Genomic DNA, 23,960 nt, shown 5'->3' with positions numbered 1-23,960 from the left:
AAACGAAGTGATTGCCCAGCAAGAGTATACACAGCAGTTTCAGCAAGTGTGTGGGGATGGAAACCTCTGTGTGGAGATGTGCAAATTAACGACGGGTGCTACAAGCTGTTATTGGTAAGGGGGCTATCCAGCACTTAAAATGAGCTGAAATCTCCAAACTTTTCCAGTCACAGCTGGGACAGCACCGACACAGGTCACGGGAGCAGCACCCACAGAGCAGCGGCGCTCCCCCCGCCCGCCACCAGACAAAATGGCCGCCGGCCCCGCCCCGCCCGCCGCGCGTCACGGTGGGGCGAGGCGCGCGCGCCCCTCAGGGCGCTCCGCCGCGCCCCGGAATAGCCGCCTGTTCGTCCCGGGGCGGCGCGTCCGCCCTGCTGATTGGCTCGCGGCCGCGTCACTCCCGGCTCTCCCGCCCGCTGATTGGCGGGGCGCGAGGGGCGGGCCGAGGCGGCCGGCGGGCAGGAAGGCGCCATGGCGGCCGTGGCCCAGTGCGTGCGGGGAGCGCTGCGCCCGCGCCTCCCGCTGCTGAGCGTGGCGCTGAGGTGAGGGGGCCGCGCCCGACACCGGGCACTCGGGCCGGGCCGCGCTCATTGCCGGACCGGGAGGACAGCCAGGCGCGGGGTCCCAAGCCCTAGGCAGCCCCGTCCGACAGCCGGGCCGGGCCGGGGCCGCCCCATCCCCGCCGCGCTTCGCTGCGCTCCCTTTGCCTTCCCCCGGAGAGCGGCCCGGCCCGGCCCGGCACTGCGGGGAGCCTGCCGGCTGCAGGCCCGGGGTGTCCGTGCGGGGTACGAGCCCTGGGCCCGGGCGGGCCGGGAGCGATGTGGAGCCATTGCCGGTGCGGTGCGGGGCTGCCGCTCCGGGCCAGGCCCCGCTCTGCGCCGGCGTTTTCTGGGAGGCTCTTGCCGGCCATTGCATCACGGAGTTTGTTTTCTCACAGAGCGCAGGGCTGAAAACGCATACTCCCCTTAAAAGTTCTGTGGCTGTAAACTGAATGTAGTGGACACTTAAAAGCTGATATCTTGCCTCAGTTACTTACTTGGAGTAAGTTAATAGTTGGAGATTTCTGACGGAGAAGAATGGTCTTCTCTGCTTCTGACAGAGGATTCTGCATGCAGTATTCACAGGCTTAGAATTGTATGACTTCGTGCTTTGATGTGAGAATTGTATCTGTCAAAGTATCTTTTCTATCTAGAAAATGCTGATATCTTACAAAATAAGCAACAGAATAATAATGTCCGTCTTTTTTTGCCTTAGAACATCTCCACGACTGCTTTGTGCAGCAACACAGCAGAAAAATACTGGCCAGAACTTGGAAGAGGACCAGAGTCAGAGCCAAAGTGAGCAGAAGGTGGAACCCAGCTCTGCTGAAAAGCTGCTAGCTGAAGAAAAGGCCAAACTGGAAGAGCAACTAAAAGAAGTTACTGTAAGTGTCTCTGGGTTATTAGGTTGCACAGATTACAGGCTGTGTGCCCAAGAGCCTGCACTGTGGGATCTCACTGGAGAGTCTGGATAAAGTTGTCTGACTCCTGTTTAGTTGTGTAAAACCCACAATTGAATAATTTCTTGAAACGTAAGAGTACGTGAGCTATAAAATCTGGGATGCATCCCTGGTCCAAAATTAAATCTTGGATAATTTCTTTCCAGTTTCTGGATGCAATTTGACCTTTTCCAGCCAGAAAACTTGTTACTGATTTTCACATAGGTTTCACTGAGTGGGGAAGTAAATTCTGGGAGCCATGGAAGGGTGTGAATGTGTCTCTGGTGTGTGCATTTGTGTGTGTGAACAGTAGACTGCATGGAAACAGCTGCTGACTTTCCAAAGGTCGGAGTTAATGGTGCTTAGCTTTTGTACAATACTGTGCTTAGGCTGTACTTAGGAAGTTTCAGACCTTTTCTGTTGGAGAGCCCTTCAGACTCTGGGCTGAAGCATCACATCCCTTCTGTGGCCTTGTGGATCTTGCTTTCTCTCCTGTGCACAACTCCAGCAGCTGAAGGATGCCCTGGGAGGTGGGCATTAAGCTAAGATTTAATGAGTGCTTTATATAAAATGTCTTTCTGACATTTGAGACTTCAGGAGGTAGCCCAGAACCTTCTGTAGAACCAGCACCTGTGGATCATATGTGGATTGAGTTTGCTTTCTGTTGCCCTTGCCAAAGCTCTACAGGAAAAAATTTGAGATGTCATTTAATGTCTCTGTTTGCTGTTGGCTGCTTAATGCAGTTCTCCAGGCAGCTTGGCTGTTTTTATTCTGGTTTGAGATTCTTCACTGGCTTACAAAGCTCAGGCATATTCAGGGTGGAAGCCATTTGGGGTTAGTTGGTAAAGCACCCAGTGTGAATTTTTATTTATTAATTTTACTGTATTTCACATCATAGTGCATCTGCTGGTAAATGGCCTTATTTCCAGGAGCAGACCAAAACGTGACCTGAACAACAGAGGAGTTAGGCTTTGTAGTTTGTAAAGGCTGAGAAAACTGAAGGCACTGTGTGGTGTTCATGGAGAGAGAGGAGATGGTTTGAAAGTCATGGCTGGGTTGAATCTGGTTTGCTGTACTGTCAGTGTACCTCATGACTGATGGAGGATTTCTGGGAGCACACAGCAGAAAAAGCAGAAATACTGGGTTCATAGAACTTTATATATCTGTAGAGTGAATTTTTTTCCAGCTAATCTGTTGACAAATACTACTAAGAGTTTGGAAAACCATCTGATTTCCTTTCCTTCATTTCTGTCCTTGTGATGTGAAGCAAACTTTTGTCTTGCTAGGAGGGATGGTGTGATAATTGACATGTTCTTTCAGATTACCCTAAATGGTAGATTTAGGGTGTAAAACTGTTTAAAATGCTGTTTTATACTGAATATGCTACATTACTGTCTAGCTGCCTGACTGGGAGGAATAACTTCTGTTACTGTTTTTTCTTCTTTAGGAGAAGTACAAGCGTGCCTTGGCAGATGCAGAAAACGTGAGGCAAAGAAGCCAGAAACTGGTGGAGGAGGCAAAGTTATACGGTCAGTGGAGGCTCCTCTGGTGTTCACTCAGTCAGAGCCTGCAAAAATGAGGCTGCCTGGCCTTGCAGTACTGACATGTTGTACTTCCCAGTGATACTTGCTTAAATAATTCATTTGAGGCAGAGAGGTTTGAACAGTTCCTCAGCTTGCATCAGAATTGTGACCATGTCCCCAGCCAAAGGCAAGACTTGAACTGCTGAAGTCAACAGCTGACATTTTCTTTAAATTTGGTATCTAGTTTCCTACAATGTGTACTGCATTCGTAGATTTTTTAGTAAGTTTTGCAGCCTGAAGTTTGCCTTTTTCACGTGTTTTGGTCTCAGACCTATCCAAAAGCATAGAACATTGGTCTGCCTTCAGGTTTGGGTTTCTGGTTTTTTTGTTTGTTTGGGGGGAGGGGGTGTTTGGTTGTTTGGGGGCTTTTTTGTGGGGTTGGTGGGTTGTTTTTTTGTTGGTTGGTTGGTTTTTGGGGGTTTTTTTTGTGTTGGTTGAGGTTTTTTGTTTTGCTTTTTCGGTTTTGTTTGGGGGGTTTTCGTTGTTTTTTGTTCTTAGTGTTTTTAATTTGGTTCTTTTTTGGTTTAGGGATCTTCTTGTGGGTTTTTTTTAGCCTTTTACAGTTGAATAATTGTTCTGTTGAAGATGATAGCTTTCAAATAGAAGTAATACTTCTAAAGGAATGGATTCTTTTTAGTGCTAGAAATGCAGTCACTGGCTGTGAGGAGTGCTAGAAGCACATCTTCCTTCAAGAGCCAGGCTAGTAGCATCTGATTTAGCTTTGTGACATTTCCAACACAAATCTGTAAAACAGAAGCTGTGTGCAAATGCTGCAGCAGCAGAGTGCTGTTTTATCCTGGTGTTTGACTGCCACTCTGCCTTGAAAAATGAGTTGTTCTTTTCCACCACACACCACACACAGCTGTATAGTTTAATTCTCAGTACTCAAGTTTTAATTTCTGAATACAGGGTCTTCAGTTAGTGTGTACTGTAAGACAAAGTACATAGTACTCTTGCATTCTTTTTCGTGGATGTTTGAGTGCTTCATGCTGAGGTTGATTTGCAGTAAGCATTGTTCACTAATGTTCTTACTGCAAAGGACTTGGAGTCATGTCTGAGCTCAGGGTGCTACAATGGAAATGAATTTATCTTGAAAACTAGATTACATGTAATTTGTAAGTTCTGTTGCTTGTGCATGGCTGCTTGTTCTGTTGAAAAAGAAGAAACTCCTTTCTGAGACTTGCATAAATTCTGAGTTGCAGTTACAGATATTTGCAAATATAATGTATACAGTAAAAAAAACAAGCCAAACCACCTTCTGAAGAGTTTGGTTATTTGGTTTGATCCAGGTAACTAGACAGCTGATTTATCTATATTGGGTACAGTTCAGCCCCAATCACAGATCTAGTTTCTAGTTTAAAACTGTGACAGTTTTTCTTCAGATTTTTGGAACTACTTGGACATTGTTAGTTACTGTTCTGTAAAGAGCTCGAGTCTCTACAGAGTTGTGCAGTTGTTGGAGAGACCCTTTCCTGAGAACTGGCTGATCCCCACAGGTCTTGTAGGGTGCTTCTACAGTTGTGGGGGTTTTGTTTAAACCAAAGATGTGGCCGCTGGTAATGGGCATATCACTTCTTGGTAAGGGGAAAAAACCCCAAATATCTAAAATGTGAGCTAGAATTAAAAAGGCGGAATCCGGCTTAAAAAAGAACCAAACCAAAACCCAGTGCTGTTTGTCCTTTGCTTATCTCTATGTGTGTGTTAATTTATTGAACTGTTTTAATATTTTCTTGATTGCTAATGCCTTAAGTGAAGGTTAGTCGAGATTCTCTTAGTGTGAGCCAGAGAACAGCTTCACGACAAGGACTATGATTAATTTGGAAATTGCTCAGTATTTGCAAGGCACAGCTGCTGATTCTGTAAAAGAGGTTTGTAGAAGGAGGGAGAGGTGCAAGTTCCTTTCATTCAAGGAAGAATCCTTGTTCATCTCTTGAAATCTTCATCTGTCTGATTACATGTTTTGTCTTCTACAAATATTTTTGTGACATCAGATTAAAAGTTAGGAATAGGGCAACATAATGCTTTGAATGTTAGGTGATGAGAGAGACATAGGAAACTACTTGAAGCCATCTGAAAGTTTTGGTAACTTGGGTAAGAATTCCAACTGTTATTGTTAGGTCATTAGCCTAACTTAACTCTTTTGAGTTTAAGTCACTTTTTTTCCATAGAAGTAGAGGAGATGGTGTGGATTTCAGTGTATCTGCAATAGTTCTTTATTCTCATCCAAAACTGGATAGGATATTTTACCCCAAATAATCACACATATTCTTAAAAGTCAAAGAGTGCAGATTATTGCTGTAGCTTTTGGGGTTGTGAGGTTGGGGGTTTCCCTCAGTGGACTAATCCCGTTCTCTCCTCTTTTATACATTTTCAGGGATCCAGAGCTTCTGTAAGGACTTACTAGAAGTTGCAGACATTTTGGAGAAAGCAACAGAAAGCGTTCCAAAAGAAGAAATTAAAGATGATAATCCTCACTTGAAGAGCTTATACGAAGGTCTTGTCATGACAGAAGTCCAGATTCAGAAAGTGTTCAAAAAGCATGGGCTGCTGAGACTGAACCCTGTGGGAGCCAAGTTCGATCCCTACGAGCACGAGGCGCTGTTCCACACGCCCGTGGAGGGCCAGGAGCCCGGCACCATCGCGCTGGTTTCCAAGATCGGCTACAAGCTGCACGGGCGCACGCTGCGGCCCGCCCTCGTGGGGGTGGTCAAAGACGCTTAGCTGCTCGAGCTGAGAGTTACAAATGCCATACAACTATTAAACAGCTGGATGGTTTTTCTCTCACACCGTGCTTCCCTCGTTCCTCTGCTCCCTGAGAGGTTTAAATGAGTTGGTTGAGGTTTCCCAGTGAAAATGAAGTAACCGATGAAATTCTCCTGCTTAGTGGCCTTCAACGTCACTGTTCCACAAGCTCTTCTTCAATGTGAACTACAAGAGCCATTAAGCCCTCTAATGCTTTAGATTAGGTAATGTTTTTTACAACTATTGCTCCTGAGATGGTGAATTAAATTGAAAAGAATGAAATGCTCACAAGAAAGTTGCAATTTCAAGTTCATCACTGCGTGTAGATTGAAAATGCAGATAGTGATTCAAACACTTCCTTTGGTTTTCTAGAATCTCACATTGCAGAAGTGGGTGATGCAGTACAAATAACCTGCCTTCTGCAAGCACCCATCAGCTTTTACACACTGATGTGATAAATGCCCTCTTTTGTCCATTCAAAAATAATCTCAACAACTGCAACTGAAACCTGTGTGAATTTTGAACTGTAAATAAATGGCAATGGAGATTAGATATCCTTTGTAATTGTTCAACCTTTTTGTCCTGTACTAACATTGAATCAAGAAAACCATCTAATACTTGTATGGCATTGAAGAACCAATAGAATTTATCCTATCTTTGGATTTTTAATTTAATGTTGTACAAATTGGTTTAAACAATTTTTATAGTCTTGTAACTTCTAGCTTTGCAATCAGTTTGTTATGCAAACTGTAGTTACAATCCTGATGAGAGCCAGAACACCCAAAGAAGTGAGTTGCTGAGAATTTGGTATATGATTTCTTTTAGACTTATATAAATAATTGCATGTAAGTGGCTCAAACAAAAGTGTGAACTTAGTTTCATTTTCTTTATTTCTTACATTTACTCAGCTTGGGTATTAGGTTGCACCAGACCTTTTCTCCATGCACCTCTTGCCATGTCTAACTCCACCTGCTGCTCCCAGTCCTGCAGAATCAGCATAAACATCATCACACAAGACATGATGACCTGAAGGACATTTGTCTGGTCACCTGGGGAGGAGTGGGTGGAACCTGGCAAATTACACAACTGACAAAGGATCTGTCCTCTTGTATTCTGAAAGCCCACACTTAACACACAGGACAGAATCTTCAAATTAGGGAAGTTACTAAGTCCTGTAAAAAGTAAGTACTTCTGAATTTTTTACCATATTTCTGGTTATTGTGAATTAAGGAGCTTCTTACCTTAAAGTTCATTAATCAAATATTTGGTTCAGATACAGAGTTGCCAAGAGCTTACTGACCACTGGACCTGCTCATGGTGAGAAGTCATTACTCATTCCTTAAGACATTTTTCCTAGTGCTGGTTTCCTTCATGGGCATTAAGCAGTTAACCAGGAGCAGCCTAAGTGCATAAAACTGTTTGGAGGTTAGTCATGTTAATCATATTTAAGGATTCATTCTTTCTCAACTCTACCAAAGAATGCTTCGACTGGGCAGAGGAAGGAGAGTAATTATTTGATGTGTGAAGGCAACTACAATGTTTATATTTTTAAACTAATCAAGTACAGGGAAAAAAATGCAAAGATCAAGTTTAAAAATAGAGGGGGGGAAAAAAGGGGATTCCATATAATGAAGTTGAATTTGGAAGTATCTTTCCTCCCTCTGGGTTTAAGAGCACACTGTAGTTGTGTGAAGAGAAGGTTTTGCTGCACTTTGATTGTGGGACCTGTTCTCACAAGTGATGTCAAAAAGGGACCAGATTCCATTTTATATACCTTTAAAGAACTGTCATGTGTTATGTCACCTCCCAATCCCTCTGGATCTAAACTAAATGTAGTAATAATGTTGTTAGTGTAGAAGTTTGTGTTACAGAGAGTTAAAGCAAAGGGGCACGTTGGTCCCTAGCAGATGATTTTGTTAATGAGCTTCCCAGTGCTTCACACAAACTCATTTTTGGACACACCAGCTCATTTGGGGTGTTCTTAAACACAAGCTCCTGTTCATGTTCAGCACAAGGTCATCTTTAAAGCTGGTAACTGAGTCTCTCATTTCAGTGGTTCCCCTTCCTTGCCCTCAGAAAGGCTTCAGCTGGAGTGGGTCAGTCTAGAGAGAGCTCCAACCACCTCTGCACTCTGCCATAGCCCAGGAGGGAGCACTGAAGAGTTCAAGGAAGAGAGGAAGGTAGTTCTGAAACTTAAGCACCCAACAAAGCTACCAGCAGTACCAGCTATCTCATAGACACGTTTCCACCCATCACATTTAGCTACAATGCAGCTCCAATTGTTATTGCAAAGACTTAAGCCGTTTGCCTCACTGCCCAAGTTACATTTTTGTTAAATCAGTCATGGAAAGAAACTTTAATACAAGTTTATTTGCCAATACACAATGCAAAAATCTAGTAAAATGCTGTGTGCACAACATCAGTTAGGCTTTGTGTGATTTCAGCACTGGCGTTTGTGTGTCTGGCACAGCTACAAATGTAAACTTCAAATGAATGCAACATTCCCTTTAAGGAAGAAAGAAGCTGACGAGCTGAACATGCTCACGGGGTATCTTGCTTCACAGTATTTAATGTGTCATCACTTAGGAGTGACTGGGGCACAGGCAAAAATATTTTGTGAGAAGAGTAAAGCAGAAGGTTCAGGAAGCCTGTTCCAGTTGGAGAGGCATCGAGTGCAGCGGCTGCACAAGAGTCAGGGCAGAGCTCAGTCTGGGTGATCTCCAGGGCAGCTCATGGTCACAGAGGAGTGCAGACCTGCAGCCACTGTGCTCCCTGCCTGCTGGGCTGGAGCCACAGCACTGCAGCATCCCAGCCCAGTGCTGGGCAGGGCACACGGGGTGAGATGGGGACTCCAGCACAGCACTGGGGTGGGACACACAGCACAGCCCCCACCCAGAGCACAAGATCAGTATTTCAACAGCTTAGAGACTGTTGCTTTTCCATAGGCTTATATCAATGCTGTTAAGACAGATACTATCATTAGTAATAACTTTAATTAGAAAAGTCAAGAGCATTAAGCATATAAAACACCTTGTCATTAGCAACATGAAGGCTGGATTATTTGTACAGTACAGGAAGCACTTCCAGATCAACACAAAAAACAAGTTGAAAGAGCTCTTTGCCATCTCAGCCCCTTCACCACAGAAGAGAAGCAGCATAGCTGTAGTAAATTGCTGGATTAACATTAACTGCATCTCAATTTATAAGCAATCAAACAGAAAACCAGCAGCTCATAACAAAGGAATGCTTAGACTAAATCAGTTCCATGTGAAATATGGAACAGCAGCATCCTCTAGTGCAAGTCACCTTTAAAATTAAAAGCATAGCTGAAAATGAGACATTGCTTCTAGGGAAGCCCGTTCCAAGGGAATAATATTTGCTAAAGCAAACATTTACCACCTTGAGTTAGCTTGCAAGTACAAAATAAATATTGATATCCATATTGCATACATTAAAAATACTTTTATTTTACATTCATTTTGATGTTCAATAAGTTACATCTAGCACCAAAGAAACATTTTGGAGGGGTTGAGGAATTAAGAAGCTACAAAGTGTAAATGCAGAATTCACTTCAACATTTAAATGCCTCATTGGTGCCTAGATTTTTTCCTAAGTTATTGTTCAGATGGGCTTTATGCTATTGCTTCAGTTTAACTTAGATGTGCCAAAACAGTGTAGAAATATGAAAATCACAGATTTGATGGGAAAAAAACCCAGAAGAAACAAAACCAAAACAATTCTCTTAAACTCCCAGCTACATGCAGAATTGAGCCTTCAAAACAGCATGTTATGGCAGTTCAGTAACAAGTTACAGAAGAACCAAATTGCATAACTAGAATGCTAAAAAGAAAGACTGAGCTTCCTTCCCACAGGAGCAGGACAGAGAAAATAACCAAAGGTTTATACCTTACGAACTTGTGTGCTGCTTCTACATGCATACAGGGTGGAAGTGGTTATTAAAGCTACTCAGCACATTGCAGTTAGCTCCACTGCTGCCAAGAAGAGACAGTTTAGTCTCGAGTATGCCACAACAAACCACTTACAGATAAGCCAAACAAAGTATTACATCCCAGAGGACATAGCCCTTACCTTTTTTGAAGGGACAGAACATAAGCTCAAAAGAAAAAGGCACTAGAGTTTGGGGTTTTTTTCCTTAGAAATGCTGGCTTTGTAATTGTACCCCTTTTATTCTAAACTCACTGGTAACACTAGTTTGGTAATGCTGGATGTATTAAATGAAACCCAGTTCTGATCAGAAAACCTCTGCCAAACTGCAGAATTAATACTGTTTTAAGATTTTGTGGTATCCTCACTGACTACAGCCCAAAGCATCACAGCAAGATGACATTTCCAGATCTTGCACTCATATTGAAGCCAGTCAGGTTCCAAGTTTGGTACACCTGCACTCCACAAGACCTGCCCAGCCTGCCTCCAGTCACAGCTTCTTGCTCCAGACTCAACCAGCAGAGAGGCTCAGGCACAAGTAACTGTGCTATTTCCACATGGCAACCACTGGTTGTTATTCATTTGGTTAAATACCAGCAGGCAATTGAAGGACAAAATGAGTTTAATAATAGTTTTCTAATCCTCCTTCACCATCTTTCCCTTAATCAATAGATCTTACTAGAGCAGTACTGTGGGTTGGGCATTTGTGTTTCCTGCTGTGTCACATCCCAGCTGGTGCCTGGCCCCAGCAGCTGTCAGAACTGGAGGGATCCCTCCCAAGGTGCACTCTCTTCTAGCTGTCAGCAAACTCAGATTCAATGTGCCTGGGCCAGTACATTTCCAGGTATGTGCAATTAGAACCCTACAGTGGCTGGATTAAGCACTCCAAATTTAGGACCGCTTTGTGCATTTTGACCAAATCTGCATCAATTTTTGTTTTTAAAGACCAATCTCAGCAACCATACCCTATTTGAGAATCTTCTTCCCTTTCCCTGACTTCCCAACGAAATTCAGGAGATAGCTACACCTTCTCAGCCTCTAGGAGCTCAGCAGTTAAGATCCCGAAGGAGGAGCAGCAGGCTCCTCTAACAAGGAAAAACAGCGATTTTGCTGCCTGAGGCTCTCAAATTCTGCCAAACACTTCACTGCCTGTTCTCCCAAATGCCATTTCTGGCCCAAGTCAGGTACCTTGCTGTAGCTGATCCCTCCTCTGGAGCAGAGCACCACAGCTGCTGGGGATTCCTGACACTCCAGTACCAAGCAGGAAACATCAACTCTTCACAAGGGTCTGTTTCAGGAAACTCAGGTCAAAACAATGCCCAGATTAGCTGGGAGCCCTTCAAGAACCCCCTCCACAGCACAAGTCCCTGGAGGCATCTCACCTACCACATTTCCTTCCTTCCTTCCACTCCCTGCCACGGCTCACCCCTGCTGTAGTCTGGACAGGAACTCTCATCCCGCTGTCCCCACGCCTCGGCTGTAGTTACTAAGGAGAATGTTCCAAAAGCTTAGCACTGGTCACAAAAGTCCCTGCTCACCCGCTCCTCAGCACAGGACCTTTGTAAGCTTCACTTTGCTGCCAGCATTATACCAAAAAAAAAAAACAAAACAAAGGATGAAGAAAGTTTCCAGTGAATGAAACGATCTCCTACCTGCAAAGAAAAGCAAGGATTACACTGAAATTCATTTATCCAACAGTACGGACTAAAGCAACTACTCTGGGACTACCGGACTTGAGTAAGTTCACATGAAAAAATCTGTTCTAAGAATGTACCAAAAGCAGTGAAAACCAATGTAAAAGTTTCACAATTAAGTATTTTCCATGATCCAAAGCAAAAGTCTACTTAAACCACCACGGATCATGATGACTGTGGAGGTTTATGTATTTGCTCTTTTGTGTTTTTAAGCGACATGGTTTCTGTATCTTTGGGGAGGGAAGGGAAAAATAACGGAGTCCTTGAGGCTGTAATGGGCCTCTGCTGTGTTTTTTCAATCGGCTGAATTTCATGAAGCATCCCTGGATATCCAACCGCTTTCTGTCAGAAAGTTTAAAATCCTTTTCTTCAGTACCTTATCTAAGTAACTGGGAAGGCGACTCTTTGAAGGAATTCCTTGTCTTTTTTGGAGATGGTCTTTAATGATGATCGTTTTCACAGTCACGTAACGTGCAGGACTCAAGTTCAGAGAGCTGCAGAGCACCTTTTCCCTGTCCGATAAGAGTTCAAAGCCAGGCAGGTTTTCAATGGCAGCAAATTCACCTTCTTTCCCCTCTTCCTTCCCTCTCTTGGAGCTAGCTATGTTCTTGTTCTCCTTCCTCTTCTCCCGTTTGTGCCGGGCCGCCTCGTACTCTGCCGACTCCTCCATTTTGGTGATCCCATTCCGCCGGTACCGCTGCAGCTCCCGAATCTTCGCTCGGAGTATCCTCTCCTTGTGCATGTTCTCAAAGAAGTCTTCAAACTCCTTACAAGACATGAACTGGTACAAAGGCCTCAGTTTCAGCCTCAACTCCTTCTCTTCTTTTGTGATCTTCCGTTTGGGAGCTTTCTCCTTGTCCTTTTTATCCTTCCCCAGGAAGGCCGGGACCAAGTTATAATCTCGCGCAATGTTCTTCCGCCGCTGCCTCTCCTTGAGCTTCCTCACGTACATGTCCACGTGGGCTCTTTTCAACTCGATTTCCACGTCGTCGTCGTCGTAGTTGACCGAGAGGCCGCTGATGAGCGTCTCGGCGTCCTGGTCGTACTCGATCTCGTAGTCGTCGCGCAGGGGCATGTAGCCCAGCTGCTGCTGCTCCGCCACCGAGATGTCCAGCGGCGGCAGCGGCGTCGTCAGGCTGGGGGACAGCGGGCCGCCGCTGGGACACGTGTGGTCCGTCACCCTGTTGGGAATGGTGTCAGGGATGCAGGCCTTTCCCAGGTTGCCGTGGATGTACATGCTCACGTAGTGCTCCATCACCTCCTGAGGCGTTCGGGACGCGCCCACGTGAGCAGCCATGTCCTCCTAAAGGGGACAAAAGGAGGAGCGATGAAACGATTCCCATTGCACCCGCAGCACAACGAGCGCTCAGGAAAGAGCAGGACTTGCTCCTTGCTCCTCAGAAGCCAACTCCCAGTACCTAAACTTCTCTAGCAATATTGGCCAAATTTCTATCAGATCTCAATTTCAGCTCTGGATGAGCGTTTGCAGTGCATGGAGGCAGGAAAACAGCACCACGTGGTGATTCCTGAGCACCCACGGCATTCCCACAAAGCCAGCTCACCATTACCAGCTTTCCAAGCTTTCCAAGTCCCAAGCCAACACCAACAGCACTGTACGGCTTGAGTTTTGCTTCTTTATATCACATTGCTGAGGAGCAATGCGGAAATAAAGTGTTTACTGTAAGAGTAACAACTTTTATTCCTTTCTAGTTATTTAAAAACTAAGCAAGCTGCAACTTGTACACTTTAAGGTTTTTAAAATTTATATTATAATGAAACAAAACATACGTAACAACAAATCAAATGAATCCAAAATGAATCAAATGGTCCAGCAGAGGGCAATGAGGATGACTGGGGGACTGGAGCATTTCTCTTAAAAGGACAGGCTGAGGGAGTTGGGCTTGCTCAGCCTCGAGAAGGGACAACCGAGAGGGGACATCAGCAAAGTCCATCAGTATCTGAAGGGAGGTGTCAGATGGACCAGGCTCTGCTCTGTGGTGCCAAGCAACAGGACAAGAGCTAACAGGCAGAAACTGATGCACAGGAAGTCCCACAGGTACATGAGGACGAACTTCTTCACTGTGCAGGTGACTGAGCACTGGGACAGGGAGGCTGTGGAGCCTCCCTCACTGGAAACAGCCCAGAACCGTCTGGATGCAGTTCTGTGCACTGCGCTCCGGGATGACCCACTGGAGTCCTTTCCGACCCGACCCATGCTGTGACTGTGGGACGCTTTCTCACTGCTGCTTTTCGAACCAGGTCTGGCTGCGCAGTGCCACCGAAGGGGAGCAGCCAGCCCGCAGCCGGGACACGCCGAGCAGGGCTGGGAGCAGCACCAGGGCTGGGACACGGACGGGCTGCGGGAGGCACGGGCAGAATTCCAGCCCGGGCACCCGGGGCGGTGTCAGGGCCGCTGCTCCGAGCAGGAGGGTCGCCCCCGCCCCCGCCCCCGCCCCTGGGCCCTTACCCAGTTGCCGAAGCCGAACTGCTCGATGGCGTCCAGCAGCAGCTGCTCCTCGCGGCTGCTCCAGCCGCCCTCGGCCTCGGCGCCCCAGAGGGTGAAGCGGCCGCCGTCCACCAGCTGGTAGCCGTGCCATCGGCGGTGCGGGCCGATCTCGGCGCCCGCCGAGAAGCACTCGGGGCAGAGCTCGATGTCGGCGCACTCGGTGCAGCGGAAGCGCAGCGGGCTCACCTCGGCCAGGCAGTACACGCAGTACTTCTTCCCCAGTTCCGCCATCTTACCCCGCCCGCGCGCGCGCGCGGCCGCGCCCCCGCCGCCCGCGCCGCCAATGGCAGCGCGCTCGGGGGGCGGGGCCGCGGCGAGCTCCGGCCAATGGGGCCGGGGCTGGCGGGCGCGGGGGGTGGCAGCGCGAGGGGGCGTCTCCGATTGGCCGAGCCGGAGCCGTCCGCCCTCGCCGCGGCCAATGGGAGGGGCCGCCCCGAGAGGAGCCGCCGCGCAGGGGCCGCCCGCCAGGGGGCGGGGCCGCGCACGAGCGGGGGGCGGGGCCCGGCGGGTGCCCGGCAACGGGGGAAGCGGGGCCGGGCCGGGCGGGAGGAGGCCGGGCACGGCCGGGCGCTCCTGAGGGAAGCGCCCCTTCCCGGCAGGGAGCACTAAAGAAATAAAGCGAGTCTGCTTTTAGGTGTACTCCTGTCGGCCCACGCAGAAAACATGCGGCTGAGGCGTGAATGCGGTCTGTTGGAACCGCCGTGACTGCTCGGAGAGAAGTGCCCGGCGCTCCGTGCTGCGAGCACGGGAAGAAAGAGCTCCGCTACCTGCGATGAAATCCTGAAGCCCAAAAGGAACAATCGAACGCAGTCCACGAGAATATGGAATTCATGGAAAAACAGCCACTTCGTGGAAAAACTCGAGTTAATGGAAGCGGAAAGCCAAGGTGAAGAGGCCGAACTGATGGGTGGCGTGTCAGGGCAGAGCAATATCCCGAGAAACAGCCCGAAAGCCTGAGGGGAGACAACCTGAAACTGGGACACCACTTCAGGACTTTCAGGAAAAATCCTGTGGAGCTGCTGAGTCAGCAGCTGGAAACGCAGAAATGTCATTGTGCTGGGCTGACCCTACTTGTAGGGGCGTTCAGATGAAAAGCCAGAAAGCAAATTCCCCCTTCCTTGCTGAGCATGGCTGAAGAAACTTGGAATTATTGTTTGGGAAAACAAGTAAATCTAGTTTTGAATAGATGTGTGCAACTCCTGTACCAGATGCAATGTAAATCTCTTTCAGTATCAAATCGGTGTTAGAGAGGACAAACCCGATTTCCCATTCCAATTCTGCACATCAGGAGACACTTCAGTGCAAGGAAGTGGGACAGCTGCTCGCTGGCATGGCAGCCAAGGCTGTGCCTGTGTTCTGCACGTTCTCCTGTTGCTCAGGTACTGCCTTCTCTCCCCTCTTTTATTTGATCCTTCAAACTCTTTTCATTTTAGCAACAGGAAGTTTCTCCACTTTAAGTTCTGACGTTATGTCTATGTCAGAAGTAAAACAACACTGCCTTAACTCAAGCATAAAAATGCTTTGTGATTATGAAACTTGCAATAAACTAATATTTATTCTTTTGAGACAAAGCCAGGATAAGGTACTTAAGCATTCCTGAACTCTGAAAACACATAAAAATGTATTTACAACTGTTTTTCATAATACATTTATCAGACCTCAGGTCTAGTCCAGAAAAAGATGTATGAAAAGGGATAAAACCACAGGCACAGTAAGTATCAGATTTTCTAAATGTCTCAGGGTATTTAACAGGTATTTTAACATGAGAACTTCAAAGCATCAGCAAAATTAACAAATAGCCCAAAGTCCTCTTTTTGAACAGACAAAAATTGCTAAAGCCACCTGTGAAGAAAAAGACTAGTACTGGAAGTTTTAATATCTGAATTACACTGACAACAGTTGATTAAGATAACTTTACATGACTTTATTTAACAAAACCATATATTTACAGTTGAAAAAAGTTCCAGTTTGATACACATATCTAAACAAAACAAACGTGGTAACTACATAACCCAATTTAAACATGATGTACAGGAGATGTACCAACACTTCTCTATATATCATTCTTGTTTTAAAACATTCAAAAATAAGCTGTTACAAGGTACCTTTTTTTCCCAAATGGAATTGTTTACTAAATGAAATAATATTACTGATTGATTTCAGATCGAAGTTGCAAAACTGCTTTATTATAAAGTGCAGATTGTAAAGAATCCCAAAGCTGGCTGGAGTTTTCTGGTTTCTCTGATCTGCTGCACGTTCAGTGGTACTTTTCATGTATTGCAGCAGTTCCATTTTTCTTTAAACCCATGAAGAAAAGAAAGTTTGCTTGATGGGGACATTTATTCTATGAAAGAAAATCTCATGCATCTTGTTACAGATACTCTGAAGTACCTGAACAATTATATTGTCAATTTTTTAATGCAATTCCCTGAATTTCTTAAAGATTTCTGTATTAGCTAATTAAGAGATTTGGTATACTGCAAGAAACTTGAAAAAGCTCAGTGGCAAGAAATTCTATGCCATTACTACTCAGCTCTGTTTTTATCAAAATTCAAGCATTACCTTCAAATCAAGTCATTGAGAAGTTAAAATAATTGCATGTTTAGGCAGGTGATTTTTTTCACATGTATTTTGTTTGAAAATAAACTGTGCAAAGCTCCTTATTGCATTGCTGTTTCTTCATTAAAGAACATACCTTATATACACAAAGAAATCATTTAGAAAATATATACAACTTCTAAGAACAGATCAAATCACAAAACAAAGTAATTACATTTGCAAGTAACAAACAGTGCACGAGTGTTGCAGCAGGCCTTTTCCCCACAACTATGCCCACTGTCACTGTTACATTCAACATCTTATTGAGAAGAGAGAAAGAACAGGCTGTCGATGGCTGCCGAGATACCTACTAGCTAAAAATGCTTTTTTAACCAGACAAATGAGCCACACTTGTAGACTTGCTTTAAAAGAAAATACAAATGTAGTTGCAATGAAGACTTAAATCACGAAGCCAGTTACAGTACCACCTAAACATGTACATTGAGGAAAAAGTGATCTGTGTGTTCCATAAACCGTTTAAAAGCATAGTGCAAATGTTTCGGATGGTAGGCCTCTCGTATTCCTCGTGGAAAGGCATATTTGTTGCAGTAATAGAAAAGGTAATATTAAAAAACACTTACTGACCTTCCTGCTTTCTATTGCACTTCAAAGCAATGGAGCATACAAGTACCAGTCACTGGAGGACAAATTCTGTACAAATTCTGAGTGAATTAACATGTTTCCTATCACATCTTTAATGTCTATTTTCAGTAAGTGATGACTGAGGTGATGTCTTGTGGTGGAATTAAGATGACCAACAAAAACCACATCCATTACACCAGCTACACAAAGTGGACAGGAGAAGAGGTCAATGAGGTATTGGACTTGCAGGCTGCATTTGCATTACACATCTTTCAAAGTGATTATGAGTCCTCACTTACCAGGGAATCTTGTTCTCACTCTTCTTAATATTACAATCAAATTATCCCTCACAGAAATAATGTCCGTACCAAAGGACAGTGTTTTATGTCCCACAGTCCTTTACACTGTATGTTGAGTAGAGCAGTGTGCAACTATTCTTCTTGTTTTTATTCAGACAATGCCAAAATCATCAGCATAAAGCAGCTGAAGAGCACAGGGAAACTGCTGACCATGCAGCTGGAGGATTGAGTAACGCCTGTTCACAGTTAACACAAATATTGCTTCAGTTACCTTTCCCTTTTCAATGATCATCATTAGTATAAAACTGGTTTTACACTACACACTATGCAATAAACATTCTTGTAAATCAGAGGCACTCATGATTTGCCCTTCAACATTCACCTGAATGCAGAGAGGATCTACGATGTATGAGGGATTTATGTAATGGCCATTTGCTGCCACTGTAACTTGCTCTCATGTTTTAGAGGTCAGATAAAACGCTCAGAAATGACAGCTTGTACTTATCCTGATGGTGTCTGGCACATTTCCCAATAAACTCCTTTCACTTGTCACTCTGTGGATCAGCTCCACATGACCTTCCCACTGAGGCAGCAACAGCAGCTTCAGGAGATTCCACAAAACCTTTTCTTTTCAGCAGAAACACTGGCAAACTACCACCCCTCCTCCTTAGTTCTGCCAGTGAGAAATGCTTGGTTTAAAGCAGCTACCAAAATTGCTTTTAACCATTTCTCAGTTTATCTGCTAAGTCCAGTTTCATCTCCATGGCTGGACACATGGCACACAGTAAGTGGATGGTAGGCAAGAACATGGTGAAACAGCAGTGCCCCAGGAGAGGGACACATGGAAACGTGCATTTAGTAGTACGTGACCTTGGCTTTCAACAGAGGAAAGAGAGTACAAATTGGGAAATGATGCCACCTTAACACCAGAACCCTCTTGTTGAGTTTAGAATCTAGTCTGATGAATGGAATTTCCTCCATATGCATCCAGATTGGATTTGAAAATAAATTTTCAAGGCATCTTGAAGAATAATTAGTTTTGCACTGCTAGTTTGACTTCTCTTCCAAGCTTACTTTCTACTTAACTTTTTCTTATTAAAGAAAGGAATGTAGTTCTATGTCTACATGATTTCTTTGGTAAATGGGACCCACATCCTATAAAATCAGAAGCATTTCTAAAGAAATGGTCCTTACATCATTTAGAATTCAAGCACCAGTTATCTAAAATCAAGATCCAGTTACTCTTACAGGTATTGGAAATATATCCTGCCTAAAAATGGAAGGGGAATAGCTGTCAAAGCAACCAACATTGTTGAACATCCAGTCTTTTAAAACATCTAAGAAATAAAATTCAGAAAACCCCCAAACCCTTGATATTATTTTGTTTCAGAATGTGTAATGCTCTCCACAGCATATGCGCATACCACTAAAAGTTTAAGGCTAAGCCTAGGTTTAATTTATAAGGGGTTTATCCCCTAATTTTCTTTCTTGGGTTTTTTTTTTTTTTCACTCCTCCTCCTCGATTTTCTTCTCTCCCCCTTAAGGCTATTCTACTACTAAATGTAACTGAACTAACACTTTGATTTGTAGGGCTCATACGTGTCAAACAGTAATCAATACTTTTGCCACTTTTGCTCTTTTCCTGGGAGCCACTGGAGGCAAACCCAACGTTAACGTTTCAGTGAAGGACTTCCTTTTTCCATTTCCCGGTTATCTTTCTGCAGAGCAGCCAGTATCTAGACATTTCAAGAAATGAGAGAGAAGAAAAGCATTAGATTTAAAAAAAATTACTCAATTTGTTCTGAAGAGTTTCCAATTATGTCTGAGCAATGCTATTTTAACTATCAAATGTAATTAAATTTAGAGAACCTCTCCACTGACAAGAGACCTCTCCCATAAGTCCTTGTGACCTGGTGGATAGAAACAGATTTAACAAAGGTTTAAACTCTATCTCCCCCCAACACACACTTCTGAAGCCTGTTAATTGGGGGACTTGGCAGAATAGGACCCTTATCTCTCCTTCCCCACAAGGGAAGCAGCAGCAGGCTGGCAATTCATTTGGAATGCAATCCTCATGCACACATGACATGTTCAAGGAAGGTGAGACAACTGAACAACCTGTGAGCCACTCCTGCTGTGAAGCCTGGGAATGCTCATCTTGAAGAGAAAACTGGCAATCCCCAGCATCTACAGGCACTGCTACCCCAGGAAAGAACCAGAAACACCCAGTTTGCAGCTGAATTGCCCCAACTACTACGTTTTATACCACCTTTCATTTTCTCTGCAAAAATAGGCAGAGCTCTATTATGGAATGACTCACAAAGTGGGCTGTATTGCTGCTTTGAAAAAGAAATAAAAAAAAAAGGGGGTGTTTCCACTCTCCAACATTAATGGCTGCTACAGCCACTTAATGATTTCCATATTCAGATGACACATTTTTTTCTTTAAACTGAAATTTAGTTGAAATTACGGAGATGAAACAATTTCTGAAATCACATGCTAAATCCCAATAAAGAAGTCAGAGATGCAATCACTTCTGTAGAGACCAAAATTAGGCAGAGTAGAGATCTTCAAGAAGATTAAAATGACTGTAGGACAGCATGTCCTGACAACTTCTCCCAAAGAGTGGATTTCTGCTTTTAAGTATTAAGTTGTAATGTTGCTAGCAGCCTTTGTAGTTAATAAATTTTCAAAGTTGTGTGACTTTTTACTTCATAAAGTTCACTCAATACTTCAATTTTGAATGTTGACTGAGCTCTCCCTTTCCAGAGGAGATTAAGCTGAGGAAATCCACTCATCTCAATGTATCCTAAAAGCATGGAGTAAGCTACACAGTCCCACCTACCCCTAAAATCAAGCACTAGCTCTGCTAAAACATTCTTCCAGATGTTGCCAAACCCCATTTTCATGAGTAAAGTAAAATCATCAGTTACCAAAGATTGACATCCTCTTTACCTGAGCCCATTTTTTGTTTCTACTTTGCATCTGAATGGCAGCAATAGATGTGAAGAATTCTTCCGAAGGCAAGTCCTCTGGTAGCTTTGTTAAAAACTGAGCTATATGAATGAAGTCCATTTTGGTCAAAATATCTTCAAAAAGTTTTAGTATTCCCAGCGCTGTACGGAACAAGAACTCTTCTCCATCACGGCAGAACACATCCCAGACACGACAAGCCAAGTCTAGGGGCAAAGATTTGCTGTACAATGTGAATATCCTGAAAGGCAGAACAAAATTTTCAGTTATTGGACAAGAAGTCTTGGATACTCTCAGAAGTATACACACCAATTACCAGTAAGTTTGAGGCTTCTCAAATATTTGTAATTGGATATTCCTTTTTATATTTCAGCAGTACTTCTGTTGGTTGCAGCGCACCAACCCATGAAACAATATAAAATTGTACAACCATTAAGGCGTGGTCTCTAAGTTTGATTTTCTTGCATCATACCAGAAGAAACAATATACATGGTTTTACAATGGGCATGTGATGACCACAGCTATAATCAAAGGCCTATTTAATCATCACTTCAGAGCTGAGAATTGATGCAGTTTTAGTAGCATAAACTCAAAAAATCTGAACCTTAAGACAAACTGCAATGGGCATTTTGTGGTTTAGATAAAGGAGATGAGTAAAATTAACTCGTGTTCCAGACTTGAGTGACAGGCAAAGTAGTAAGAGCATGAGTTCTGGAGGAAGGATCATCTTGAACTCCCTTAAGTTGAGAGAAACAGGCAAGGCAGGATGTCCAGTGAGGTGTAGATAGTGGTGATAAGATGGTGGCTCTGTGCACCTGTATGGATGTGATTCCCAAAGAGAAGGGAACAGCCTCGTCCCAGCTGCTAAAATTCTACTCTCATTAACAGGCATGAGCACTTTTCTTCCTTCACCAAAATGCTGACAGCCTTGCAGCCAGACACAAGAAGTTGCTCCCTCCTCTCTCCTTTATGCATCTCTCTGTACAGCAGAGCAGGAGCACTGCTGCCAGCAATGACCTAACAGCACGTGATAAGAATAATTTCCTGGAATCATTTTACAGTATATAAGGGAAAAGAATTACAGTGGTTTTTTCCTTCAGAATTTAGAATAATTCTTCCACAGATGCACTGCACAAAAATCTCTGTAAAACTGCAAAGAATTCTCTCCCCAGCAGAGGTCAGCAAAGGCTCAAATTTAAATCAAACCTTTCCACAGCTTTTAACAAAATCTCCTTTTCAAGTATGCTGAATTGAATAGTAATTTTCACATGTTTAAAATTACCCTCTATCCCCTCCAATTTTTTATATGGGAAATTTGGATTCAAATTAAAAAGATAAAATGGAACAGATGTATATACAGGCATATATATAAGTATAGCATATGAAGTAATGTATTTTCACAGGAAAGTCTAATAATCAAAGCTTTTCTGCATTCTCTGCTTTTTACTATAGAAAAGTTTATCGAATGATGTGTTGTTAAGTGTATGGCTTCTGTGTGAATCACTACACTTTAGAAAAAAGGGAAAAGACATTCATTTGATTAACATCCTGACGAAATGAACATTTGCACAAATTCAGGTGACAAGTGAATTGCAGGTTTAAGGTCCTTAGGATTTTACTGGTTTTCCTATTTTTATATCTCATTGCAATCTTATAGCAAGTGGAAACATTTTAAATTCCTGTTCTCCAAAAAGCTAAGTTAGAATTATAAAATAAACAAGAAGTATAGGTCTGGGATGCAAAACCCAAACACTTGTTCATCACACATACACATACACACATGAAGGTGTAAGATGAGCACGATACAAGCTCTTTCTTTGGGTTACTGGCCAATCCTGCACTGCAAGCTTCATTTACTTTGTATACTCTTTCAATCTTTTTGAACTGTTGCAGACCATATAAAACCATACTGCCACAGAATACCTACATGGCAGAATTAAGATTTTTGTTGTACACACACAGGAAACAGCAACAGGTTTTCAATTTAAAAGGAACAGTGCAATAGGAAATAATTCAACTGAGTCCTTTCCTGGTGACCAAGTAGCAGGCAAACACCCAGTCAGAAACAAGTCCTGGTTAAAGATAAGTAACAATGCCAACTTTATAGACCTGTTTTTATTCACAAAAGCCATTATTCTGTCATGATTCAGAGCTAACCTGAATAACCCATTTGTATTAAATCTCCAACTATGCAGAAAATTAACTGTCAAAAGAAAGAACTATTTATAAGAACACTTCTTTTGTATGAAAGGATTTACTTGCATCAAAAAAGCTGTCACATCAAGTCAGGTATTTGCCATTGAGCTCTTCATAATTTGGAATGAAGCGCTATTTGCACTTAACAAGGCAATTAACTTTCATTAATATTTGCATGAAATGGATGCATCAAGACCTAAAAGCAGAGACTGGGCCCCCTAGAATAAGCAGTGAAAGGCCAGTAGGAACCACTACTTAGAACAGCATTTCATCCCTTCAAACATTTCCTACTGAAAGACATTTTTTATTAGACATCTGAGTTACTGGTCTGCAACTCAACTGGAATTTATTGCAGTAATAAAGCAGCTGCCAGACTGAGGCAGTTCCAGCAGCATCTTCCAGCAGCACTGCCACACTCCTTGCACAGGACTTGCTGTCGCTGTACTGCAGGGTGACTTCTGTCTGCAGCTCTCTTGCAACCCACTCTAGAGCTGCAGGTGCAGCCAATACAGCTAGTTCACATGCAGGTGCAGGCTCCTGGCCTTTCTCTGTTTGGAAGAGGAAGAGAAGAAGCACCAGATGCTCCTGCTCCTCCCTGGCCCTGTTTCTGATGAAAGTGTACTTGGAGGTAGATGCATGCAGTCCTGGCTGGTTTGCTGCTCACAGCAAAAGCATATGATCATAAAGTCATCAAGAAAGCAAAGCACTGCTACCATGATAATCATAAGCTCCATTCTTCTTTCCTTTGCTTTTTCTTCCTCCTCTCATTTTTCTCTTTTCTTTCTAATTAAAAAGTCTTTATAAGATATCAACAATGCAGACAGGTAGGCCAGATTTTGGATTGGCAACTCACACGCAACATTGATGCAAATCAGATCTTATGTATGCTTGTACTACACATTCCATGTCTGTAAATTTTAAAATCATTACTGTCTAAAAGAAAGCAGAAGTGTTTATTTCATTTCTTATGTGGAAAAAAGAAATTAAATGCTGACTGAAAAGAGCATTTTCTAGGGGGCATGTACTATGCTTTTCTCAAAGTAACAGAAAACAAAATTATACATACTTTACTGGAAGTGCCCACTAAAAACAGCCACACAAAGTGGGTTGGACCTTTATCCTAACAAGCACACGGTGGAAACAGAAACTTCGTGTTCACGGAGCACAATCACACTCCATGTAATACTAAAGAACTACTGATCAATGCATCAGTACAAACACAGCCCTTGGCTATAATTATTGCCAAAATCATTTTCCTGAGTAGGGATAAAGAGGTGTTTGTATAGCAGCAGCAGGCCATAAATAGACAGCATGTGTCCTTGGCAAATCCACATTCCACTCTGCTCACAAGAGCCTGTGGAACAT

At 43.7% G+C, this 23,960-nt stretch overlaps 3 protein-coding genes across 6 annotated transcripts in view; 1 reads left to right on the top strand and 2 right to left on the bottom strand.

Moving 5' to 3' along the window:
• Positions 1-383: 383 nt before the first annotated feature.
• On the top strand, positions 384-6,354 carry GRPEL1 (GrpE like 1, mitochondrial). Its single transcript, XM_064418745.1, has 4 exons — positions 384-542; positions 1,255-1,423; positions 2,925-3,006; positions 5,435-6,354. Exons 1-4 carry the CDS (start codon positions 472-474, stop codon positions 5,779-5,781), a joined length of 669 nt encoding a protein of 222 aa, XP_064274815.1. The 5' UTR covers positions 384-471; the 3' UTR covers positions 5,782-6,354.
• Positions 5,850-14,194, bottom strand: TADA2B (transcriptional adaptor 2B). The gene is made up of 2 exons (XM_064418744.1): positions 13,909-14,194; positions 5,850-12,744 (listed from the first exon to the last, which is right to left on the bottom strand). Exons 1-2 carry the CDS (start codon positions 14,176-14,178, stop codon positions 11,752-11,754), a joined length of 1,263 nt encoding a protein of 420 aa, XP_064274814.1. The 5' UTR covers positions 14,179-14,194; the 3' UTR covers positions 5,850-11,751.
• Positions 14,195-15,850: 1,656 nt separating this feature from the next.
• The window catches only part of TBC1D14 (TBC1 domain family member 14), a 64,887-nt gene continuing 56,777 nt past the window's right edge, over positions 15,851-23,960 (bottom strand). For all 4 annotated transcript variants that reach the window (XM_064418740.1, XM_064418739.1, XM_064418741.1 and 1 more), the window contains 2 exons: positions 20,382-20,640; positions 15,851-19,162 (listed from right to left, as the gene is read on the bottom strand). In XM_064418740.1, the coding sequence (XP_064274810.1) occupies positions 19,097-19,162; positions 20,382-20,640 (325 nt within the window). In that variant the 3' untranslated portion in view covers positions 15,851-19,096. The remainder of the gene's footprint in view (positions 19,163-20,381; positions 20,641-23,960) is intronic.

This window comes from Passer domesticus, chromosome 4 (assembly GCF_036417665.1).
Source record: "Passer domesticus isolate bPasDom1 chromosome 4, bPasDom1.hap1, whole genome shotgun sequence".
In the NCBI taxonomy this organism is placed as follows: Eukaryota; Metazoa; Chordata; class Aves; order Passeriformes; family Passeridae; genus Passer; species Passer domesticus.
The sequence above is the reverse complement of the archived record's forward strand: the minus strand, read 5'-3'. Positions and strand labels throughout refer to the sequence as shown.

Coding starts and splice junctions, on each gene's coding strand:
- GRPEL1 (XM_064418745.1), top strand. CDS start 472: ATGGCGGCCGTGGCCCAGTGCGTGCGGGGAGCGCTGCGCCCGCGCCTC. Junction 543..1,254: donor CTGCTGAGCGTGGCGCTGAG/GTGAGGGGGCCG, acceptor TTTTTGCCTTAG/AACATCTCCACGACTGCTTT. Junction 3,007..5,434: donor GGAGGAGGCAAAGTTATACG/GTCAGTGGAGGC, acceptor ATACATTTTCAG/GGATCCAGAGCTTCTGTAAG.
- TADA2B (XM_064418744.1), bottom strand. CDS start 14,178: ATGGCGGAACTGGGGAAGAAGTACTGCGTGTACTGCCTGGCCGAGGTG. Junction 12,745..13,908: donor AGTTCGGCTTCGGCAACTGG/GTAAGGGCCCAG, acceptor TGTCCCCTTTAG/GAGGACATGGCTGCTCACGT.